This window comes from Corvus cornix, chromosome 5, assembly GCF_000738735.6.
Source record: "Corvus cornix cornix isolate S_Up_H32 chromosome 5, ASM73873v5, whole genome shotgun sequence".
NCBI lineage: Eukaryota > Metazoa > Chordata > Aves > Passeriformes > Corvidae > Corvus > Corvus cornix.
Window position 1 is genome coordinate 40,919,435 of NC_046335.1, and position 25,636 is coordinate 40,945,070.

Here is a 25,636-nt window from a genome sequence, read left to right on the forward strand (position 1 = left end):
CAAATGGAACTCGGCGGCAATAATGTGAGGTCTGGGCTGGTAAAGCCAAGAACAAAGCATATCAGAATTTTCACATCAGAAGAACTCAATGCAAGCTTCCAGAAAATGCCAACCCACTGACCTGATCTGAGAAACAGGAGCTCTGAGCAACTGTTGCACTGCTGGAACTTAGAACTTGGAGAGACCCACACATACCAGCACAACACACAGGTTTCTGCTGGGTACCCAGCTTTCCAAACAGCACAGGCAAGGCCACCCTTTGGATCCTGTGACTGCACTGATTCAAACAGGGCAAATCAACCAAAAGCATGATCTGATCTCTTATGAGGCACTTAAAACTGTTTGGTGTCAGAGCTTGGGCACTCTAGCATATCTTACCATCTAGCTCGTATCTGCGGCGTGCTCCAGACTTTGAAGAGTATGTAAGTAATGCTATTTACAAACAATGCAAGCAAAATGCAGATAATATGAGTTACAAATAACGTAATTATGAATGCATTTGTGCCAACTACTGCCTTGCTAATTAGCTGAAGGTTCCTGGAGTCCCTGATGACAGGCTTCATGGCTAAAATAACTGACATTAGGAGACAATCCTGACCCACAGAGATGGACTTTCCTTCTACTTTTCTTTTTAAGCCATACACACAAAAAGCAAATCATCTGAGTTACTCCTACTACACGCTGATACTAGTGTGATAAAAACTGAATGCATATGCCTTAATCTACCTTTTAAAAATATCTTCACTCCCCTCCTCCAGGCCCCAAATCTGTGAGAGATTAAATTCTTCTCTGCAGGAGACATTTAATGCTAAGCAAACATTAACAGTCAGAACTGCAGAAGACAGTGGCTGACAGATGCTCTCCCTGGCTTGTCCCATCTCAGACCTGTGAGACATATGAGATGCATTTGTTTTTGTCTGAAATGTAGCTATAAATGTTCAGCTTTTTCTTAAGCACATTATTCTACATTTTTCTCTCCCCTATATCCCCCATGAATTTTATCTTGCAAAGTGATGGGGAGGCTAAAAGTCCCCAGCAGCGTAGCCAGGAAACACAGCCCAGCTGCTGTAATCAGTTAGGAATAAAGTCTACTTTTTTAAGGCAATGCATTTTTTTGTTCTCCAGCCACTTCCTTCCGTCATTTGCTTTGCATGCCTTGCAGCTGCCTTGAACTTCACATTTCTAAAGGCAGCTGCTCAACCACACCCCTCAAAAAAGCTTCCAATTTTCTCTTTGCTGCCACTGACATTTCCCTCAACCACCGTTTCGCTTTAACACTGGATTGAAACCCACAGAATCAACTGCGGTTGTTCCTTTAGCTTTGCTTTGAAGATGGAATCACTGAAAAACTTAGGTTGGATAGGATCTCTGGATGTCACTTAGTACAAGTATCCACTGCCCCCAGCCTGGGCCAATTCCAAATCTGATCCAACTTCGAAGTTAGAGCACCCTGCTTAGAGTTACATTAGTTAAGTTTTGAATATCTCCAAGGGCTGGGATTCCCCAGTCTCCCTGGACACCTCTTCCAGTGTTTGATGATTTTCCTTGGTGAAAAGATTTTTCACAACAGCTGCCCAAGGTGTGTCTGAGTTACCTGGTGGCAAATGGAACAAGAGCATCTCAAGGATGTGCTAGTCTATCAGAACTGTCAGGAGCACCTTATCTTCACCAGTCTTAACCCTCACGTCTTCCGTATCTTATCACTACTACCCTCTACTGAAAACAAATGTGTGAACCATTTTCCTTGCACATCCCGAACATGTCACTGCAGACAATTCGTGTTTCAGCACATACATTCAGACAGATTGCCCAGCTGCTCATCACAGTCTTCCCATCTCAAATATATGATAGAAAACACAGAATAACTGAGATTGAGAGAGATGTCTACATGTCCTCTTGCCCAACCCTCATGCAGATCACTTTTTCAGTCACTGCCCTTCTATCATATGATCCGTGTATAACTTCTTTCAGCATAAATATCTCTTTGCTGTCAACATGCATGAAGAACTTGTCCACTGAACTGATGCTGAACTGTTGCTTCCTGTAAAACCTAAAAACGAGTTCTGCAGTACTTCCTACAATATATTAGCCTGTGGTTTGAGGAGCAGATGATGTCAACTCACACCTACTTTCATAATCATGCACGATGTACCAAGTAAAAGCAGAAGATGTGTTTGAAGTTCTCCAGAACCAATGCCAGGCAGCCTTTAAAGGCATTAAAAAATAAGGACTAATTTCTCTTTCAAGTAAACGTATTGATTTCTAGAGGCTCTCCCAGATACGATGTCACTGGAAATATCCCTGAAGCTCTAAGCCGTACCAGTGGCAAAGGATCACCACGACTTGGTATTGCTCCATGGTGTCCTCTCCCCAGCAGTGTGGCAGGCCACCCTTTGGCTTGCAGGTGTGGAGACTTGGCTCAGCATGCTTGTCTTCCTTCCTAAGTACATCTCCCGTAAGAGGATTTCTGTGTTCACTGTCTGCAAGCAGTACTCAACTTTAAACCAAAGTGGTGGGATCTCCTAAGAGAACATATCTAACAGGAAGGGCCTTCCAGAAAATCCTCTCAGAGTACTATTTTCACACAGTCTGCTCCTCTAGATACAACAGAGATTAAGGGCAGTTTCATAAGGAAGGATGACTTTCTGCAGTACCTTGCTGGTGATACGGTGGCAGATGAGCTGTGTTTTTCTCACCCCCTCCAGCACACCATAGCTTAACCTTTAGGGCACCCTTAACCTGCCCTGACAGAGATACAGAGAAAGTACCTGGCATACAGAAAGAGCAAGCCATTAACAGCACTCACCTTTGCTAATCTTGGGACTTGAAGCACAGTGTCTCTTCCAGTGTTTAACTGTCTGTGTGTCCCATGTATCTCCTTCTATCCAAGCTTGTCCTGTAAGAGAAAAATACACAATTACTGAAGAAGTCAATAAAATGCAATCATGTTAAATACACAGTTTATTAAAACACACCATCCTGATGAATATGCTCAGCCTAATTGCCACCTTAATTTAGTGTACATTAGCATTAATGAAGAGCTTTTAATACCCAGCAAGGGATTCAATTCCTCAGAATCTCTTTAACAATCTTTGGGGTGTTTTAAATGCCCACAGACCACACGTAAATCTATAGTCCCATTACACATGCACTTCATATCACAAGAGGACTAGATTAATACCAGCTGCACTTTCAGTATTTTATAGGAGGTTTAGACAAACTTTAATCTGCTGTGACTTTACAGCCCATTTACTGGGAAAATGGAAAAGGCAGGAAGGAAGATGGAATCCACCTTTGGGAAGCCCAGCCATTAGGAGCAGCAGCGTGAAATGTTGGGTGTTATCCCTCATTCTTCCAGCCAGCTGTCATGCCAACTTGAGCAAACTATTTCCTTTGCCTCATTGTCACTGCCTGGGAAGCAATGGCAGAGAGGAGCAGCAAAGCCACAGCCCTGTCCACTCAAAAGCATTAGATATAATGGTGCAGGCAGAGGGACTCAGGTGCCCACTGCCACTGCCCTCAAGCTAACAATCACAATTTTCTCAGTACGTTTTAATTTCTGCCCACACAATGCTAATGACAGCCTTTGACTAGGCAAAGGTGAGGTGAGACTACAGACTAAGGTGCAAGGCACACAGGTTTGACTCTTGCTTTCTCAGGGCACCCTCTCCTAGATTGCTTTTCCCACCTATCTGACACAGCCCCAAGACTGTATTGCAGGGCTGTGGGGAAGGGGTGGTCTTTAACTCTTCAAAGAGCACCCCATGCCATAAGACCACAATACTCACACAGGGTTCAGCACTGTAACTCACTCACTTGTGCTTCACAAATGGTTTTGGCATACTCACAGCTTTGCTGGAGCTGCTGCTTCTCCGTGAGGCACCCGATAAGTCACCTGGGTCTCTCCCTGCTCTCTCACTGCCAGCATTCCATCATGATTTCTGGAGTGGGTGCATTTAACATGTTGCCCACAAACATTTGTAAATGTGCCTTTGAAAATTGCCTCCCATTAAGACTTCTGTGAGTAAAAGTCTATCGTTTGTTGTTGGCAGGAAGCGAACAAGGAGTTTCAAGGTGGCTGAAACTATTACAATATAAAACATAAATGAATATTCATAGACCTTTTGTTTTGCATTAATCCTTCACGTTTCATGTCCTTCCTCTGTCACTGAAAACCTACATCTCTAGATGAAGAGCAGGGATGGCTTCCCCTTTGAAATCCAGAGGGTACAAACATCTCTTGGCAATCCACCTGTCTGTGCTGTGAAGTGCTGAAGGCAGGAGCCGGGCAGTGGCTGAACTGCCCTACATTGCAATGCTGGGGACAAGGGCTGCCCCGGATCAGTACAGCTTTTCCACCAGTGTCAAAGTTCAGAGGGTGCTGTGTGACTGGCCGGGAGATGGCTGCAGCAGGTTCAGCACATCTGAAGAGGGCTTTGGAGAGTGTACAGCTAGGACAAGGGACAGTGCCCCGCAGCAGAGAGCCCCTGTTTGGCACTCAGAGCCCAGTGCCCACGCTGACCTTTATAGCTATTTCTTTGGTGTGTAGGGACACTTCATCCTGTGTTTTGCATGTGTGATTAAGAGACAATTTCTTCAGCTGTCCTGTCCTGTAATGCCACTGTCTTAGGATAGATGCTGCCAAGAGAAGATGGCTCTAACTTTAAAGCAGAGATGACATTGTGCTATACAAACCTATCATTAAGAAAATAACCAGAATAATAAGATTCCTGCTCCTACTGTGTCTGCATATAATTACATCCCTACAAGCCCTCAGAGGTCTGCCTGGGAGAGGAATTTTATTTTTTATCCATCATAAGTCACAATATTTTAAAGAAATTACAGCACCCCAGAGAAGAAGAGTTTAAATGCTTCAGTAGGTACCAGCAGGTAGTGTGTCAGACGGGATGAAAGACTGCATTTGGTGCCAAACAGCAGCAATGTTCCACCTTACTCTGTGGCCTTAAAGAGGAGGAAGTCCCTGCCAAACAGATTCTCTTTTGTTAATAGCTACGATTTTGTCATTAGGGAGAATTGCACAAAGTGCAAACCCACCATGCCTAATTGTGACTCCAGCAAGCTGATGCCTTTAATTACAGTCACTGAGGAAACACAGTAGGAGCTGGAGCAACGGCTGAGGCCAAGCCTCATCCTTGGGCTGGCCAGCTGTGGCTTGTACATTGTCCACAGCCACCACATCAACTCTCCTTGGCTTTGGCTTCTCTTCACATTCACATTGCAGCCCTTTGAGGAGCAGGCTTTGATGAAGGAAAAGCATCTAAACACAATCCTCCTGCTGGTATCATGCTGCAAGAAAGACAGCTGGAGCTCCAAAGCAAAGAGGGATGGAGCAGAGAGAGTCTGATACAGACAAGAGGCAGCAACTGAAACAAGAAATGAGTGGAGTGTGCAGGATGGAGAAGCAAGGCCTGTCTTTGTGAGAAATCCAGCCTCCTGCATGTTGACTAGATCAGGAAGGGTCACCAGATGAACCCCTTACGAGTGTCCCGCTTCGCAAGGGCTTCTAAGTACTGCCAGCCCCCTGTGCTCACCACATTTGCAGGGTTGAGAGACACTTAAATACATGCCAGCCCATATATTCAAAGGAGAAGCTGAAGACAGAAGTCATGTCCTGCTGGATCTCTACATCAGGTCAGTGTTTTCATGGTGAAGAGTGAGGAGAAACATCTCTGTGGAAGCAGGATCAGAATAATTTCATTTCCTTGCAATGGCATCAGAAAAAAAGTGAAACGCTTTTTGCTTTAGAACTGGACCTTGGCACAAGGTCAGCCCCGTGTGTTATCCTGTAACTATTGCTCCTACATAAATAACTAATTGTTCTGGAATTTCATAGCACTTGCACAGCAAAATCGTTGCTATGACACAACTACATTACCACACGTAAATCCAATTAGATCTCAAAGTGCACTGTGTAACTGTAATCGGCCCCTGTGGAGCAGCCATGAGACCTGCACAAGGCCATGCAACTGGATACTAAATTACAGTCAATCTACCTCCTCTTTAGTTGCATTAAAATGCTAATGTCACTGTAACATGGGCCCATTTACCAGCGATGACTGCCTTGCCTTGCAACACTGGAGTGAATGAGGCTGCTGCACTGCCTCAGAGCATTTAATTCCTCAGCACAGTTGAGTGAGTAAAGCCCTTAGGGGCATCTTATATCTTCAAACAGTAACCTGATTGGCTTTTATAATGCTAAAAGCATATGAGGCTTGTGACAGTGTTTAAATGAATCAGAGCTGCCTCCAAAACTACCCTAAGTTTCCTACACAAGCAGAGCAACTGGGTCCCATCTCATCCTGATTGCTTTTAACAAGAACACATTTCTGCCACCAAAAGTTCGTGTGCGTAAGAGCACATCAGTCTCACACAGGAGGAAAAAGAGGGCTGGACTGAACCCTCTAAATTTTCATATAAATAACGCCAGCTCTGCAATGAAACTACTAACACAACTCTTGCCCTCTGTTTTATATTTGCAACTTTGCACAGTGTGTGCATAGAACACATGAGATCATAAAGAGGTAAAAATCCCCCACACGTGCACAGACATTCAGAATGGAAATTCAGAAGTCCCAGAGCAGAACCAATTCTAAATGTTGTAACATTTTGAAAAGTGCTAGATTATGTGTTTGAAGTGCCAGCATGGATTCAGGCCACAGGCTGCTCCACTTCAGCTGGTGCAAATGTGCGCACTGCACCATTCGAAACATGAACTGCCTGCTCACTTTGGCCCCTTCCCAAGCAAGGTTCCACAGGTAATCACATCTGGCTCTTTCATACAGCTTCTCACACACAGGCCCCAGCTGTCTCAGAAAAGAAGATCCTGCATACAGAACCAAAACATAGCCTGCAATGCTTTTAAGTTCTGTTCCTCTAAAAAAAAAAGTCCTCAGATAGCTCACAGGTGTATTTTCCCTTGTATTAACTGCAGTACAATGGAACCATATGGTACCGATTGTCTGCCTTTCTAAACAGATGACCCAGAGATGACATGCACTGATAATATAAAAACATTAATTTTGTTTATTAGATGAGAAAACCAGGGCTAAAAGGGGAATGGATGTGCTAAGCCTCCTGACCCCCAATATAGCTCTCTGCTCACCGGTCTGTACTGAGAGCAGTCCCAAACCCATGAAAAAGCTGATCACTTCTGGCTGACAAGTTGCACTCTTTGACAGGCATCTTCTGTCCCAGAAAGCTGTTATTTAACAAATCAAAAGGAAGGCAGCTGACTTTGGCCTCCTATTTCTGAAAGCATTTCTCTTCCGGATGGAATAAATGTCACCCTCCTGAGTGGATTGTGGGGTTGCAGCACAAGCCAGGTGACATTACCCACTGTCATGTCAGATACTGTCGAGTGTCTAAACACTCCATATGTTTGCACACCTCCAGGTGCTAAGGGGATTTAACACAAAGCCTAAATGCCTGCCACTTTTTCCCTGAGCCTGACACATCTCACCTTTACAACATGTGGCTCCTCGGTGCTCTTTTCTGTTCTCTTTTCCTATAGCCCTGCTTTGTTTGCAGCAAATGCCTCAGCAGTTTGTGGCATTCATGATGGTTTTGAGAGATGCAGGAATAAATCTCAGGAACACTGGACAGTTGCTGTGGCAACCTTGTCCTCCTCAGACCATGATTTTCAGTATTTTAAGAATTTTCCTGATACTTTGCAGGCTTCAGGGAAACAAGGCAAAGAACAAAAGTTATTTTAAAGTAAGGATGTTACCAAAAGGGATTACTGCAAGCCACAGGGCCTCATCCTATCAAAAAGGTGATGATGTTGATGTCCATAGCAAGAAAAAGAAGCCCCAGGCTGTCTGAGCAGAGGCAGAGGCAAGGGGCCATGGGCAAGGGAATTTGAAATCCCTGCTTGTGTCATCTGTTCTAACACAGAATGGACCTGCAGATCAATAGGTTAACTTCTTTTTATTGTGTTTATTCTCAGTGTTTTTTCATAAGGCAGAGGTGTAGAAAAACTAACCCACTGTTTAGGATCATTTAATTGGGGAAGAAATAACTTAATTCCTTTTAAAAAAGAAATCCCAAACAGAACATGAAATGCATTAAATATTGTACCAAAAAAAAAAAAAAAACAAACCCAACAAAATAACAAAACAAAACAACAAGAAAACAGCAAAAAAAAAGATACCAACAAACAAACAAACCAACCCCCCCACCAAACCAAAACCAGACCAAAAGCCCAGAAAACTAACAAAATTCCCTGTTCAATGTAAGAGCCTACACAGATATAAAAACAAAACAATCAGTTTAGTCAGGTTTAATCAGTCTAGAAAACCAAAGGTTAGGAAAAAGAGCCTCTAAGAAAAGCAGATCTTAAATGAGGGATGTCAGTAGTACTAAATAAACCAGAAAATAATATTTCTGGAAATCTGAGAAGTGACATTATTTATCTGTTTCTGGTCATCTTTTAAATTTTTTTAACAACTAGAATAACAATGCATGCCAAAGTATTATGGATTCTAAACATAATAGGATACTATAGGAAATACATACATTTCACAAGCTATAGGTGCGATATGTGCAGGAAAACTTGAATGCAGCAAAAGACATGAGAAATGACCTAGGAAAGAGAGGCAAACCTGAAGTTTAATTTACCCTGCTTATAAGTCAAACTGATACATGTCATAAATATTCCATGTGCAAATCTAAACTGAGTTTCACTGTAATCAGCACCTTTAACTTACTCTAACACATAAAATTGCAGTTAATGTGGTTTGAAAGGAAAATGTGACTGATCTCAACCACACCTGTCCCAATTAAGGTACGAACGCCCAACTATTCAACACCTTTTGCTACAGCTATCTTTGATTTCAGATTAAGAGAAAGAACCATTGCCACAGCCCACAGGAGAGCTTCAGATGTTCTGCAGGAAAATAAATGAGAGTCAATAAACCCCATAATCTTGGCATACGTGTTTCTAAATGTTCTCTCTTCCTCCATGAGATGTATAATCTAAGTGCTCCAGCAACCATCAGGTTCCAGGCAGACAAAAGACCCCAAGCACAATTCATACGTAGATGACAGGAGTAGAGGGACTGAGATATGAGCCAAGACTTGAAGGCTGGCTCCCAGCTGCTTTTGCTTTCCCAATGGATAACAGATACTGCATCAATACACACACTGTCATGCTAGTGATTTTGCTGCTCTCTTAACACCTCATTTTTCTCTCTATCTGAACTTATTTTGAAAGCATGCAGTTCACTGTCCCCTTCTCCTTTCTCTTCTGTCCTTACTCAGGGCATGGGAACCATGAAAGACTGCATGGCTGGTTATTGTTAATGCATTTGAAAGTGCAGGCCTTTAAAAGGGGGTTGTTCTGGAACATGCCATGGTTTTCCTTGCTATTTGCACAGGCAGCTAATGATCATCCTAATAGCTTCTCTCTCTGAAGTCGTAATAAGCTTACAAATGAACCCATTCAGCACATATTAAAAAGCAAGGGATGCTCCTTTGATTACAGCCTTTATGGAAATCTCTGAATATTTGTTTTGTTGCTGCACAGCCACAATTAGGACATGCTGCTGGGAGCCGTCTCAGCTGCCAGAGCCGTGGGGCTTGGAGACACCTCCAGTGCCATAGCAACACAGCCACCTCTCCCTGCATCAGACACAGGGAGCCTGGCAGCCCTTCAGCCTAGGCAAGCAGCTTCAGCTCTCGCAGAAATTAAGAAATGAAAGGCACCTAGTTAAACTTCCTCTGCTGACACCTCACCTGTGTTCCCAAAGCAGCAGGGACAGCCCCCGTGCAGCTCTCCCGAGGGAGCCGTCCTGCTGCACCTGCCACGGCCCTGCCACGAGCACGGATGGGTCACACAGCCCCTGGGGCACGGCTGCACAGCCCACTCTGGGGTCTGGAGGCACCTGTTCCACACTGCAGGAAAACTGGGAACAAGAGGAACACGTGCTGGGGAGACCTGAGGAGGCAGGAGCTTTACTTTGCTGAGGTGCCAGTACAGGGGAACTCGCTTCCATCGCCACTTGTAACAATTCCCCCTCAATAACCTCATCCTTCCACGTGTGGCAGTGGAACCACATAACCTTACAGTAATCTCCTTACCACTTAACTGCTCAGAAGTGGATCTAAATCCCACTTATATTGCTGACAGACTTAAACTCCTCCAAGGGAGGGGGGGGTGAAATTAAAGGATGTAAAAACCTGCAAAATTGGGGTTCTAGTTTTCATTAAGATTTAATCAAACATTCCACGACAGCCAAAAGTTAAAAGACCATACCTTTCTTCCCCTAAAGGAAACACTATGAACAATATACCCTCTTTCCCAAAATATCCTTATTTCCTGAGCACAGTGCAGTACTTGGGGAGTAATTTATTTTTGCAAACAAAATCAGCAGCTTACGTGCTGATGACATGGATCCAGAGGCTTTCAGACAGCCTCAGTGGGGTGACTTTCACCCACAAAAAGTATAACATCTCCTCTCGCAAAGCTGGGACTCTAAACAAACTGCTTCTACTTTGTCTGAAAGCCAAGACCTTTGTATGGAACAGATATTTTCTAAATCTCCAGGAGACTGGCTGAGGTTAAAGCAGGTCAAACTATGTAATACAGATATCTTTGTGTTGATACTACCCACGGTGCCTATTAGGAAGGCCACAATTGTAAGAAACCTTTTCTCGTCAAGGATATTTAATACAGTGCCAGAGAGCCTCCCCAGGCAGTCTTTGTTTTAAGGTTTGTGAGCTTTGGGGGGAGAGGATTGTGTCTCTGATTGTGAAGTGGTCCAGGTTTTTAGCTCTGTTGTAATCTAAATAACACATTCCAGCAGCACTGGAAACTTCACTACCAGCATTGCTTGCAAGAGGCCTGGGTATAGCCTGGGGCAAAACCTGGAGCACCATCAATCATACACACACATAAAAACTGGCATGCACTCGCAGGGTATCGTGAGGACTCTCCAAACTGAAGCAGCAAATTTAACTATGGAAATACTCCAGATGCTGATGAATTTTCTTTTACTCAGGCTTCACTGTTATTTTACCCACTAGAAGTCAGGACTTAGAAACTAAAGACATAAAACCTTTTCTAATTCAAACCAGAGGGGCTGCAATAATTACAATTGCATCAGTGAATGATCAAGGCACAAGCTGCTCCCATGGCCTTAAATCAGTACAAAAAACAGTCTGTAGATGGACTGCTGAGCACCTTCCTCTTCCCACCCAAAAGAAGCACAAACACAGTCTGACCCAACCCGGCAATTCTGATTTTGAAAGTCTAGGCAACCTTTTTAGGGAAGACAACAAAACATTGTGATAAAACCAGATCTCCTATGAGGAACAGGACTCCACAGTCTAACTTTCACACCAGTCAGGGCTGGGCTGAATTCTGAATGCAAAATCACACCAGTTTTCAGTGGCTGGAGCTCACTATACCCACGCTTTGCTATGTCTCTTTTCTTGACCAGCATGCAATTTGAAAGCAATGCTGCATTTCAGTTAAAAATCCCATATGTAAAAGTATCAAAATGAGGTTTGCAGAGCAAAGAGCCAAAGCAGCCCAGGTAAAGGCTGAGAAAACGTAGGAAACAACAGGATGTTCAAGCTCTCCTGAGCATGGAGAGACAACCCTTTGGGGACAATCTCCCAGTTAGGCTGCAGATTTGCTCTACATTAAGGACAAGAAAAGTTGTCTCAAGAAACACAGCATTTAACAGCTTCTTCTCCCATCCCTGCTGTCAGCATGGGGAAAAGAATCTTTCTGAAAACATTGTGGAGTCTTGCTGTGAAAACACATTTGACAATAAATTTTATGACAAATTTCATAACAAGATTTGCGGTTATCATTCCTCATGTCTGATGATGCACAAACCACCTTGCATCAGACCATTAAAGACTATTTAAGCCTTAGATTGCTTTCCACATTAGTCTGAAAGCCCTTTATGAAGCTGTGTCCTTTATAAAGCTGACGTGGCTTTGCTCTGGGATACCCAGCAAGTGTCCTGGGCAGCTTCTGTGGTCTCCTGGCTAGTGCTCAAAGCACTTCTATAGTTCCAGTTCTGCTAACATCTCTCACAGAAACTCACAGACATGAGCAAGTCATTTCAAGCTGGTGTTCATCATCCTCCCCCTCTCCCTGTATTTAATATAATTAACAACAACACTTATCTGTCACCCATGGAGTCTTAGAGATTTAGTTCAGTACCCTATGAGAGTGCCAGGCTGCCTGTATTGAAAACAGAACCCAGAAGACAGTGTTCAAAATATTGTCATTTTGAGATGAAAACAAGTATTTTGAGTGACTGCCACTATTTTTTTAAACTTCTCAGGTACAAAAGCCCAGGAGAGGTCCTTCATATGGACCAAAAAAGGTCAGATGGTTTGTACTCCATCTTTGCTACGTTCCTCACAACAATGTGCTCAAAACTGTAGAAATAACCACTTAGAGCTGATGTCTCCGAAAATGTTCTCCTGCAGCCCTCAAACAGACAACCCCTGTAAGTTTCTTCTACAGGTTCTCACCAGGAAATTTCTCACTAGGAGAATCCCAAGTCAAGGATCTCCTGATGAAGAGAGACAAAGCAAGCTTTGAAATACTAAAAGTAGATGCTGTCCACAACACAGCTGAGGTTCCACACTGAGCAGCACCACCAGGGCTCCTGGACAGTGAGAGGTTGGATCACAGGCATTGCATTTTGGAGGGGAAGAGCATTCTGGTTACAACTTGAGGGCCACTGCCAACTCAATGTGCTTTGAAACTCCATGTTCAGCACCACAGCCCACACGCCACCCTCCCTGCTGTTCCCCATTGACAGTGGTGTGAACCAGCTCTTCCAGGGGCCAGCAGAGACAGGAGAGTCTTCAGGGCATTTGGGGTCAAGGATCAGTATCCTGGAGGCCCCAGTTGCTAATAAGGCATGGGGACTGCATGTGGGGACATTTTTGGAAAATGTAGTTCCTTCAGAAGTAGCTCAGGAACTAAAGTTTTCCAGTCAGTACAGTGTCCGTCAGGAATTTGAAGCAGATACTTCCAATAATCTGATACTCATAGAAAAGCTACAATGCAAAACTTCCCCCAGTAAGGGATCAACCACTTGCATCCGTTGGAAAAACAGGTTTGTTCTTACACCTTTTGGATGAAGCACATTAATGTGGACACATGATGCACTCATGTAAATTTGCCTTCCAATATTTCTGTTTCTGTTTATTTGCACCAGCCTCCTCCAGCTCAGAGCCCATACTTAACCTCCATCCTTTCAAGCTGTGCACACAGGTGTTCTTGAGGTGAGTGCAGCATGACTCTGATGAGATGGAATATGAAGTACCAGAGATGCACAGAGAAATATGAGAGGCAGGAGATGTGCTTAGGGATCTAGCATTTCGATAGGCTGTGCTCCTTTTCTGAACCTGCACACTCCCTATGGGCAAGTGGAAACCAGGTGTTGATGCTGGCCCACTGTGGAAAACCCTGCAAAATAGCTTTGACTCGGTTTGTCCTTCAGCAGTTTTGCTGTTTAAATGCTGCAAGTCATTGGAGCTGAGCACACCTCATCAGCAGAGCCAAGCTCCCCCCTTTCAGCCCCTTGAACCCCAGAAGAGTGAGCACACTGAGATGTGCAGGCTTTCCCTGAAGTCTTGCAGCTGCTGAAACAAGCATGGGCTCACCTTGCCCTGACTGACTGAACCTCCCACCCTCCTCTCCTCTGAGCAGGGGCTTGTTTATACTCTTCTTTCTCATCCATTCCACTGCTTCAGATTTTGAGAGGCTCTATTTTACCTTTTATTTCCTAACTTTCCCACTCTTCTGCAATGCATGATGTTGACACTGTTAGCTGTGCCATATATCTCATACCGTATTAATCTCTTTTGTCATCTGATTTTTGCACAGGAGTTGTCATTTAGAAAATCTGATTTTGCTCAGAAGCATCCAAACAAATCTGTGAGTCAAAAAGAATGGATGAGAGAATAAAAGCAAGTGCCAAGCAAGCTCCCATTTAAGCACTTTACATATCCTGTATGAAATACCAGCTCCTAAAATTCTTTTTTCTGGTGAGATGACATCTCATACAATATGCTATCTTTCCATTATCCTGGGGTGACATGGCTCAGGTCTCACAGCTAGTACTTATCTGCTGCTTTCTCTGCTATCCTGGGAAGGTCACAAATGAATTAGGTGACTCCAAAGCATTTTGGAGTAAAAGCCAGGATATCCCTCTGGTAAAAATGTGTAGTCAGAGGTGATCAGATAACTGCAGTCTATCAATACCAGCCTAGGGAATTCATTTCTGTAAATCAATGAAATACTGCTAAATCTATACCAAACACCCAGAATAATGACTTTCTCTCTACTTAAGTCTAAATCTTTGCTATTGGCTTAGTGAATCTGAAACTAGTCCTTTCAACTGGACCAATAATTTGGTCTGGAGATTTTAAAAAATTAATTCTAGGACGGGATATTCCTTTCATGTCAGATCTCATTCAGCCATTTAACAAAAAATATTGATCACACTGGTGGATATGGTAAAAGCTATTAACCTACAAAATAAACTGATTTTAGTTAAGGCACCGATGTGCAAGGGTTTGGTTGAAGACTTTGAATATCTGCCTCAAGAAGTATGATACATTTATATGAGTCATAGGCAAGATTGGGAGGAATTTACTTCACATTCATTTTTTTAAGGGCTGAAAATGCAGGATTTAGTTCATAAAGGCAACTTTAAGTTACCACCTGTGGTTATTACCCCAGCTTTGCTTGGAGACCTGCATTTTACAGCCTAGCTGTAGTGGCTCATATAAACAAGGGAATTTGCCTGGGGCAAAGGGTGTTTAACTTCGATGGGTTTGGCAATATCTCCGGTCAGACTGTGCTTCATTTTCCCAACCACACAACCAGACCATGGCCTCATCACGGAAGCAGCTTCTGCTGCTCTGAGCAAGGCCACATTTTTCTAGCTGAAATAAAATGATATGTCATGATTCTGTTCCCTTTACAGCATCAGTTTCTTTCCACTGTACTTGAAGGCTTAGTGAGCAATTTAATAGAAACTTTATAATGTGGGTGCTTTTTTTCCTTTTCAAAGATAATGTATCTATCCTTTTTGTCAACAGATCAAACAACACCACAAAAAATTGTTCTTTCCCAAAAACTGGAGTAAACCATATTGCAGTGGGGATACTGCTACTTTAACTATGCAGCTAAAAGTTCAACTAGCAACCCTGCATAACATAGGACAAGGTTCCTTAGCATCTGTCCCTTTCATCCAATGTACAACAAGAGTTCCTAAATCAATAAGCTTACTCCAAACCCTGAAGAAAAACACCATCAAAAGCCTTTTTGCCCCACTGTTTTAAATACAGGCACTTTAGGCTTTCCATGGCCACAAAAAAAAGGTCCATGGAGGTCTGACTTGTGAATGCATTACTCTACATATTAAATAAAGAAAGTAGCATTTATTACAAAGATGAACAGATTCTGTGACCACCACAAAATGAAATAGGCCCTTGAACTACACAATTGGTAAAATAGACAGAAGCATAAAGAAAATACACTAAACAACGGCTAAAATCAAACTCTACCAACCTTTCCCCAGCTCATCCTCCAGGTGAACATGAGCAGAGAGACTTCCCACTCAGCCCCAGAAGCCAAGTGCCTTGTCCCAGCCCCAGCTGAGCCCCAGGTGTGAGTGGTAGGATCCTCAGCCAGAACTCACAATGGGCAGCTTCTGCAAAAGGGCAAATGTGACACCTGGGCCAAGCACAGATGTGCTTATGCTGAGAACTGCTTCAGGAGAAATGAGAGAGCCACCAAGCTGGAAAGCTGGGATAGCACTGCTTGATGACTTTTCTCTTAAGAACACGCTGCACCCATTAACACCTGTGACATGTTTCCTTAGAACATGAAGCTCTTCTGAAACCCAGGTGACGTTGTAAAGAGTGAGCAAAGGAACTTCCAAAGCACGCTTGGATGCCTTACACTGGCATCTATCCAATGCACCTTTTACAGGGCACCATCCTGCAGGAGGGCAGCCACTGGCATTTTGACTGGTTAAATGAGAAATGCAATGTCTGTAGCTCGAGGGAGTGAGGTATGGACATACTTCTGTGTTTGCTTTTAGTATTATGCAATATGTTAGGGAAGGATGGGGTTTTTATGTCAAGGACACACCACAACTTACCCTTTCTCTTCCCAAAGCCCTAACATTATTTTCCAAATCAGTTGGTCGCATACTCAGTCAATCTAGTGATAGGAACTTCTTCCTAGATGGTTCCAGCCAACAAGCACCTGGGAGCTACAGGTTGTAAGTAATAAGATTGCAACTAAGCAGTATTCAAAGGGGCACTGCACTGACAATCCCAGAACTATGTAATAGATCGTCTGGAAGAAAAATGCGCTTTTTGCCCAGTACACCACCTGAGATCACCACATATGTCCATGGCAAAGGAAATGGACTGCAGAGGAGCACACCCTACCATAACGAGTGTGTGACATCACCTGAGGCATGCTCAGGGCTCACAAGGAGGGTTCCAGGTTTCCAAGTCAGTCCTGAAAAGACAGTTTCTATGAGGACACTGACCTGCTGGGCAGAGGTTAGCGGCAGGGAAGTGCCATCATTCACAACAGCAGGATAATAAGACAACCTCTACATTTTGCAGCCTCAGTTCTTCAGCAATGCTGGTTTTCAAAATACCAAAGATATTGGGTGCAAGGGGAATGCATTTCTTTGTGTTTACAGCTTCAAACAAAAGCACAGTGACAGTAGCTTTATAGACCTTGGATATTACATGACCTACTCAAGCACTCAGGCCCTGAGTTCTTTGTCACAAGGTCTGTGTTCAGAACAAAGCCAAGTCCTTTCAGCTCCACTTAAGTGACTCTACTAGCATTCATTAAAAGGACAGTACAAGGGACAGCAAATGGTTTGCTAGTAAAGACTGATTCTGAGGTGCACTATGAATAGAGGAGAGGTAGTGTAATTACATTACTAAGGTGACTGAGGTCACTGCCACATTGTTGTTCTCCCTTTAATTTAAGCAAAAATAGTGTAAGGTGGCCATAATTGGAGAGAGGAAAAAAAAAAGACATGAGAAACTGCTCTGCTTTTGGATGAGTCTGACTGCCTGATTATAGGATGTTGGTGATGTCTGAGAGGGAGCTACTGAATATTTAACCTTAGAAATGGAAGCTTGGCTGTCTCTTGTCCTGTTAACATCCACACGTATCTTCCATTAGCTCTAATTAGGGCTAACAGGGTGTTCACTGAGTATCTCCATAATTAATGTTAATAGTAGTTACAGGCAAACGTTGATAGAAGATGAAATGCCAAGGTTCTTCTCCAGGGTTAAATACTCAGCAGTCTGTCTGTCTCTCATTTCCATTTCCTCCTGTAGCGGCTCTTTAATCAATCACACGGATCCCAGACAGCCTTACGCACCGAGTCTTGCAACAAGAGACAAGTGCAGCCATAAGTAACAGCACATGCTGTTATTTATACAAAATATAAATGCAGACACACAATACCTGACACGTATTAGGCTGGTTCAAGCCCGTATGCTCACTGCCATACAGATATTCCAACCATTGCTAACAGCACAGACTGGCACATCCCTTTTTCCCTCAATATGCCCAGGTTTCACAGGGAAGCAATATTATTTCTATCATATATTAAGATAAGCAATTTTTAATTAACAAACCAAAGAGCAAACAGGATCATAGGAACAACCTCAATTACTCTTATTAATGCCATTATGCCACCTTTAGTTGATAGACTATACTATATTTCCAAATCAGACGTTATTAACAAACCATTAAACTTGTAAATGAGAACAGAACAATTATCAGCCATAATTAGAACACCTATAATAATGCACCTTCTATTGTGCTTCTGGATCAAGCCCTGAGCAGTAGTTCATGGAAAAAGTGTTAGCAGACTGCTTCCAGCCAGGGGTCATTTGCTAGCACAAAGTCTCACTCTCCACTCTCCTATCCCATCGTAAGTGGAGAATGTTCATTAGAGTTGTGCAATTCTGCAGCTGAGTAGATTTATAAACTGCCTTTAGTTGGGAATGTATTTATAAAGCCTCAGGGAACCAGAGGACTACTCTGCTGTTTCCCTCAGGAGCTGCAGATACTATTTGTAGAAACCTTAGGATGTTGAAGCCTTTGCCAGGGATGTCTCAAAGGGGCAAAAAGCATCAGAAGAGTGATGGGAGAGCCTGTGCAGGCAGCCAGGAAGGGAGGAAGGACCAGGACAAAGTCCCACTGGCGCTGGTGGTTGGAGCCAGACACGGAGCTGCACTAGTGGAAAATGTGACTCAGGCATCTGAACCCTCCGTGTGCCCTGCTGCTGACAGTCACTGGTCCTCGTGCACTTTGGGGCAGCTCCAGGCACACAACACACACAGACATGAGTCCCACAGAAAGGAATAGGTGTTCTCTGTAGGGTGAGGAAAAAAAAATTGATTTGTATATTTATCAACTCACCTACACTGGCTCCATGTTACATTAAAGAGGAGACGGCGCCCACGACTCTTCTTAAATCAGAACTGGAGAGGTTTTGGCTTTGTTATGTGAAAACAAACTTTTTTTTGCTTGCTTTGTTTTCTGCCCTGGGGAATTAGTGATTCAGGCAGGATGCAGAAGACTCAGGGGGATTTATTTTTCATCATGTTTAAGGAGGGTTTTTTCTACCAGGCATGAAGGCTTATTAATGCAGCTCTGCTCAGTACTAGACTTTAAATAAATCATTTTTCCCCCTTCATTTTTCTTCATAAGTTTATGGGGGGAGCATGGGGAAGTCACTGTTCAGGAAAGCAAGGGATATGAAGCACAGAAGGCACTATCTGAGGCATTCTGGCTCTCTGCAACGGGGTCAGAGCCAGCTACCCTTTTGATGCATCCCCCTTTGCCATTCCCTTCTCAGCCCTTCTAACAAGGGGGAGGATCTCACACAATGCCCAGGACAGGTCCCACTCTGGGCACCCTCACATTGCTCTTTTTGTGGCACTCAGTGCCTGTACCACATCCTCCTCTTCTGGTTCCACATTTCACCCATCTCCTCTGACAGTATATCCATGACTTGCATTGAAGCACCCACTTCACTGCTGGATCCTCGGACTCTGCAACTTTGTGAAAGAGGAAAGTGTCTGTAGGGTAAAAACCTTCCCATTTTCTTGGTCAGGTACTTTGCTGTATCCACACAACTTTTCTCAGAAATGGAATATAGAGTATTCTTCACAGAGCTATAGGACCAGCAAATATTTTAACTACAGGCATTCTACCAAACACAGAATGTTTCTCCCCAAATAATGAGTTGCTTTCAATATATTTTGAATATCCATGGCATGCTGTTTTTCACAATCACCTAAAACAGTGGAAATACATTTAACAGAAGCAGAACCAAGAATGGCCAGAACTCAGTATCACCTGTTACAACACTGGTCCCTTTTCCAGCCAGCTCATACTCTTGGCATTTAGAAATGCACAGTGGAAAAGAAAATATAGTCAGTAAAAGTAACACTTGTAAAATTGCATTTTAAAATCAGGGTGCTGTAAAGCAGCAGCTACAAAACAAGCTGAAATCCTAAGCAATGAGTTGTCTAGACATTTTTATAAGAATTGCAATGAATGTTGAGTAAGTGTTCAAGGAAATCTGAGTTGATTGAAACATCTGACTACTCTGTATTTTAACTGGATGGCTGGTGCTGCTTCAGCGTCTTGCCAGCAGGATGAGAAGGATATTAAAATAGGGAGCAGAAGGGGATCAGCCAAGAGCAGTGATAGGATAGTTCATCTCCTCTTCATTATTACTTAACTTAGTGAGGATGTTCTCTGGTTGTGTTGGATATCCAGTTAATTTCATCCACGTCTCTGCAAAGCACAAACCGATGTTGGCAATACAGGTAGCACAAAGAGACGGATCATGTCTGAAGGAATTTGCTCTCACTGGATTTTTTTCCTTTTCCCTCAGCACAAACAGAGCAATAGAAAAAGGTTTGAACTGAATATTTTCTGTAAGACAGCTTAGCCAGAAGCTGAAAACATGAGCTCTGAGGTGTATTTTCTAACTCGAAATCTCTGTCTTTTTTTGCTTTCTGATGCCAACTCACAGCTTTACTTTTCTATTTAGCTAAAAAGAGACTGGCTTCTAGTGCAAACTGTGTGCAAGTGGGACTTTGCACAGTGAAATCTTATGCTTATCTAGGGCTGTTGACATATGAACTACTGATACATGAACAGCCGGTTAGCTGCTGATACTACACAAAATGGAACTCAAACCATCTGCAAATGCGACTGTCTGAACAGCATTAGTGGTGTTACTGAGTTTGGGGGAACTACTTAAGAGCTAAAAGCAACCACTGAAGTAATCTACATCCAGAAGCCACAAAAATGTATTTATTTTCTTCCTCTCTCTAAATTAAAATAAAGCCCAATTCTAATCATCCTAACCGTAACACTTCAGTTTGCAAACACTCTCAAAGCTGCAGTGGGCAATAAATCAGACATGTCACTTCCAGCAATTCATCCCTGGAACTGGTTGCTACATGGCCATAATATATAAAGAGGCTTCTTCCTGGTGATCCTCAGAGCCAAGATTTTTTTTGTTGGCTCTTCTTTAAACAAACACTCCTGTATGTTGCAGTTCAATCTAAATTTATCATTCAATCCTAATTATTTTCCCCTAATCAGTAGTTTGAGGGTGACTTTGGTTCTGATAGGCTGATTCACTGTCATACTCATTTAAAAAATTAATTCAGTTAAGCCGACTCCAAATGTATGTGCATGATGTCTCTGCTACATTAACTCATCATCATCATGTACGTCACACTGAAGGCAACCAAGACCTTCTGTTTTTCAGGCAAATTGTCTCAAGAGAACGACAGTAAAAATCAATAAGGGGCAAAAGAAGCTCCTGCAATGTCATGAAAGAGCAGCAAAATGCACAGAGGCTCTGTCCAAACACAGCTGTAACATCCCATCCCTTCCACGTCATTCACAAGGGTACGAGAGCATTTTCCATAAAGCAACAAAAGCAACATGAAGGTTTATATGTCTTTGATGTCCCACAGCTGGAGGAAAGGACAGTAGTTTACTAATCCTGTACCATTTCCCTTCCATTAGTTTAAGTTTTCAATTTTGGATGGTGCTAAATTTAGAAGGAGGGGTTAATTGTTTAACCTTGGAAAAATAATTACGCTTCTTTTGGTGCTGCCTTTTGGCCTATTTCATATTTTTAGTTGCCCAAAGGATTTAAAGCTCAATGTAATGATAAACTCTTTAGTGGAGACTGTACCTTTGGATTCACTAAACAATAATCTGAGACTAGAATTCAGATCTTTATAGATTTTGGACCTGCCTGCCTATGCTGTGGAAAAAAACCCTCTCAACATTTATTTGAAACAAAACTTGAAATTAGGTTTGGTTTTTTTCATTTCTATTTTGTTTGGGTTTTTTTTAATCCAGTGTTTCAATACTGCATATATTCAATTTCATTTCTATTCCAATTGCTACTGTTACTTGGCTAGAAGAAGAGGTGGTGTGGCATAGCTAAATCTGGTTTCAAACAGATTTTTCAAACAATTTTTCAATCAGAATTTCTTGTAGTTCTGTAACTATTTGTCCTCCTATATGTCGTGAGCTATGGGGTTTTTTTTCTCCAGTAGAGGTAGTTGAGTAGTGATAATTCCTTACACTCTCAACAAAACTGGTGTTCAGCCCAGACTTGTCTTTCACACAGATCTGTACAGAGATAAGAATTTCAATCTCCATTCTGGTCACTGTCATTTCAAGTTCGTCGATACTAATATGGTTCCCAAAAACGTTACTCCACTCATCATTTCAGCAGGAACCAGAGTGCACACTCACTCCTCCCATCCAATTTTCACTCCAGAAATTACACATGCCTTGCACATATTGTCTCCACTAGGAAAAAAGAAAAAATCAGGGAAGAGAAAGGGGTGTGCTTTCCCTTTTAAACAGGAAAATTTATACGGTATAAAGTGCTTAATCCAACAGGTTGTTGGGATATTAATACTAAAATTTGATTAAGAGATGGCATTTTATTGATACCACTTGTTAGCATAAACTTGGGTTATCTAAGTAAACAATCTGGTAAAACACCTACCAAATTTATTTATGAAGGCATGAGGAAGAGAGAAATAAACAATTTATATGACCAAAAACCCTGTACTAAAGTATAGCAATTTTATGTCTAACTTCACCTTCAGCAGAGAGAAAAGGATTTGTCATTTCTAATTACAATAGATACTAGGCTTCTGTGAATAGTTATTTACTGACAATCAGTGGCTTTGTGTGCATATTTTCATACATATATATGTATGTATATATGTATATTTATACACACACACACAGAGCCAAGACAAAGCAGATTCACCTTCAGCCCAGCCTTTCAACAGTCACCTCACAAGGAGTCTCAGTGAGCCCCATCCTTCATCCTCTGACACTCTTCACACATGCATAAATAGAAGTACAAAGTGTGGACTGCAACATCAGAACAATACGCTTGTGTCGCCAATCATTCGCACTTGCTTTGCAGAGAAGCAAATACCTTCATAAATAATATTTTCTAAAGGCCTGGGAAAAATTGCTCCACTTTTCCTGACCTTCTGCTGTTTGTCTTGAAACCCTTCAGATTTTCAGATTTCTAACAGTTTTGTTTCTAATATTAGTTCAAAGTTTGGTGCTGTCCTCCCTCAGCAATGAAGATGAGCCAGTCTTCAATGTGACTTTGCCCTGGTGTCCATTTCCCCACCACACACACTTCATTATACTAATTTGTTTTCACGTATTAAAGTTGAATGTACATATTCTTAGATCAGGTAGTATTTCTGTCATAAAAATTGACTGTGCTTTGAGCAAGAGGACCCTGATTCCTTATCTGAGATCTTTCATGGTCTCTCAGTCTAAAGGTTAATTACCACTACTGACACAGTTCCTAAGTGCTGTTTGAAATAGCACAGTGCTCTACAGATATATACAGCAAATCCCATAGCATTGCAATATGAAATAGCCCACATTTAAACTAGCTGAGCTTAAAAATTATTTTTGACTACTGTCAGTTAGTGAAGTTTATAGACATTTACACATGTGCTGTACATCAGGGCATCCTGCTAACGATGAGCTTCATGTGCTCAGCAAAGGAGAGAGGAGAACATTGCTGCCCTGCCGTCAGCATAGCCCCCTCTGAACACAAGAATAATGCATGACTTGGCCAGTCACTGTCACCAAGCAGTGATGTGTACAAACTGCAAAGAGCATTTTCATGTTTAAGACTAAATAATTTATTTTAAATATTCAACAGTCTGTGCCTTCTTCATATTGTACTCCCAGGGTCTCAACTCACAGACTCTGATTCCATGTTGCCAGGAAGGCTACTTGTCAGCAGTTGTAGTGTGAGCAACAGCAGGAGGCTCAGAACAAGCACGTGAAATAAAGTGCATACGCCAGGGACAGCACAATGGCTGGTTTGCTAAGTGGCACGAAGCGCTTCACCCTGCGGGAGCCCTCACATCTCTGCGCTGAGCAGCTGGGTTGCACTTTTCTCCTATCAATAATAATGATAAATAACAATAACAGTAGCAAAGTGAAAGGAAATTCTGAGCGTACAGGCTGCATCAGGTGGACTTCATGCTCCTGCTTCCAAATGCACAAGGATTACTTTGCCCACCTCTCCCCCCACAACCTCCACTTTCACAGGGCTGGCTGGGAGCCTGAGATGCAGGACTACCCTGTATCCAGGCAACAGGCATCCCTGAGGCTCTGAGAGCCCCTGCAGTGCATGGGAGGAGAAGCTGGGACAGGTACCTTCCCAGACTTCATGGAGTGTGGGATAGAGGGAGCTTTTCCTGTTTTAAAGAATAAAGACAGAGAGTAAAGCAAGCTGCCAAACTACCTCCTGTCAATGAAAGCATGTTCCAAGGTCTCCCTGGGGCTGCCTGGTCCCCCTGGGCTGCCTGCTTTCCCAGCACTGCTCACTGGGAAGGTGCAAAACTTACTGTGACCTTCTCTTTTCTTTCTCAGTGCTGTGTATGTTTTCTCCTAGGTACACCTCTTCCTACGCAGGAATTTTCCAGATTTACTAGCCACCTATAAGCAGCAGTCTCTATTCCTGGGGCCATGGTTTTGCCAGGCAAAACCTACCAATGTCATGATTAATGGACATGCACCCCCATCACCAGGCTTCAAAGACGGTCTGTGGGAATAAAAGATCAGTTGAGAACAGGTGATTCATCAATTCTTATATTCCAAAAAAGTTCTTCATTGGTAAAGGGATAAACTTCTAGAGCCAGGGAAATGAGTGGGAGTATTTACACTGAGTCCAGTGGCATCCAGATTTCATACACAGTGCCTTAGGCAGGTTTACTCATAACACCCTGTTCCACTCAGTTTCCAGCTTCAGCTGATGCTGAGAGGGACTGGGGCAGTCTGACAGAGATTTCATATTTGAGGAAAGACCAAAGAACACCATGAGCTAAGAAAGTTATAGACCCAAACCTGCTCCCTGAGCATCTTCAATTCTCTGATAATCTACAGGCCACTGATATTCAAAACACAAATTGCAGAGGATGAAGTTATTTGACAAAGAACTGGAAAGATACATACAAGAGCTTCTGTAGTGTTCAGCTGCCCTCCAAACAATTTTTCAAGTTGCCACATGGACATTATGTGATTGCAAGATATACAGGGAAGAATGGTCACGAACAGAAAAAAGGTATGACAAATTGCTGCATGAAGATGCTCAGAGCCAAACCAGACTTAATTAAAATAAACCTTGTGTCTAGGACAGGAAAGGGGTCATGACAGCCCTTTCCTATCTTACTTGATGCTGTGTCAGCATTTGAGGTTCTTAGCCATAAACATAATTTGTGACACGGCACTGCACAGCAGACACAACAGGTAGCCTAACCTTCCTCATCATCACAGTACTAATACACTATCCAATCAAGATGTTTACTTTCATTCACCATGACTAGAAACGTTAAACAAACACTGCCCAGAGGTGTATGAAACGATAAAATCAGGAGCACTCTTCAGAGCTTGGGCATTCTAATGACTCCTGCTGCAATCTCAGTTCCCTGCCCCTACCTTTCCTTCTCTCTTACCAACTTATACAGCCTCACTGTCTTGGCAAATAGCTTCTTTTCCTTCTAGCAGTGACAGCTGTTATTGTAGGAGACAGCACAGTATAAAGTTACTCATTAAGGGAGGTAAAGAACCGTCTCCCTTCAACTCCAGTTGAACTCTGGGGGAAAATAAGTACAGTTCTTCTCTTCTTTGTGAGCAATGACATGGAATATCAGAAAGTCCTTGCCTAAGTGCACGTTATCCAGATGCCCTCAAGGAGATTAACTCAGGGCATGCAATTCCCATCCTTTGCAGTACAGGGTGTGTTCCCAGCCAGCTACACCAATTTTGCACCAATTTGCTTAAATCAGAAGGGTGAGGTGGACTTCAATCTGAGTTCACCCACTGATAGAGGAAGGGGAAAGCTTTCAATCTTTTGAATCAGACCAGCTTTTTCACCCAAATTCTCACGCACATAAAGACTGTCTTGAATCACATAAATCTTAGAGCTTTTCCCTTCCCAACATGTCCTTTTTGCAACACTGCCACAGCAAAAGAGTTGCA

The 25,636-nt window shown here is 42.8% G+C and overlaps 1 protein-coding gene across 4 annotated transcripts in view; it reads right to left on the reverse strand.

Moving 5' to 3' along the window:
- TSPAN18 (tetraspanin 18) overlaps window positions 1-25,636 on the reverse strand; it is a 121,319-nt gene that overhangs the window by 24,165 nt on the left and 71,518 nt on the right. Inside the window, exons 3-4 of one of the 4 annotated variants that reach the window (XM_039551844.1) lie at window positions 8,536-8,602; window positions 2,807-2,896 (exon numbers count right to left, since the gene is read on the reverse strand). Coding sequence is in view for 2 of the 4 variants with exons in the window: in XM_019282077.2 (XP_019137622.1) it covers window positions 2,807-2,896; window positions 5,553-5,586 (124 nt within the window). In the remaining 2 variants the exon portion in view is untranslated. Of the gene's footprint in view, window positions 1-2,806; window positions 2,897-5,552; window positions 5,650-8,535; window positions 8,603-25,636 lie in introns of those variants that run through there. The other 3 variants (XM_019282077.2, XM_019282072.2, XM_039551843.1) reach the window with 3 other exon arrangements.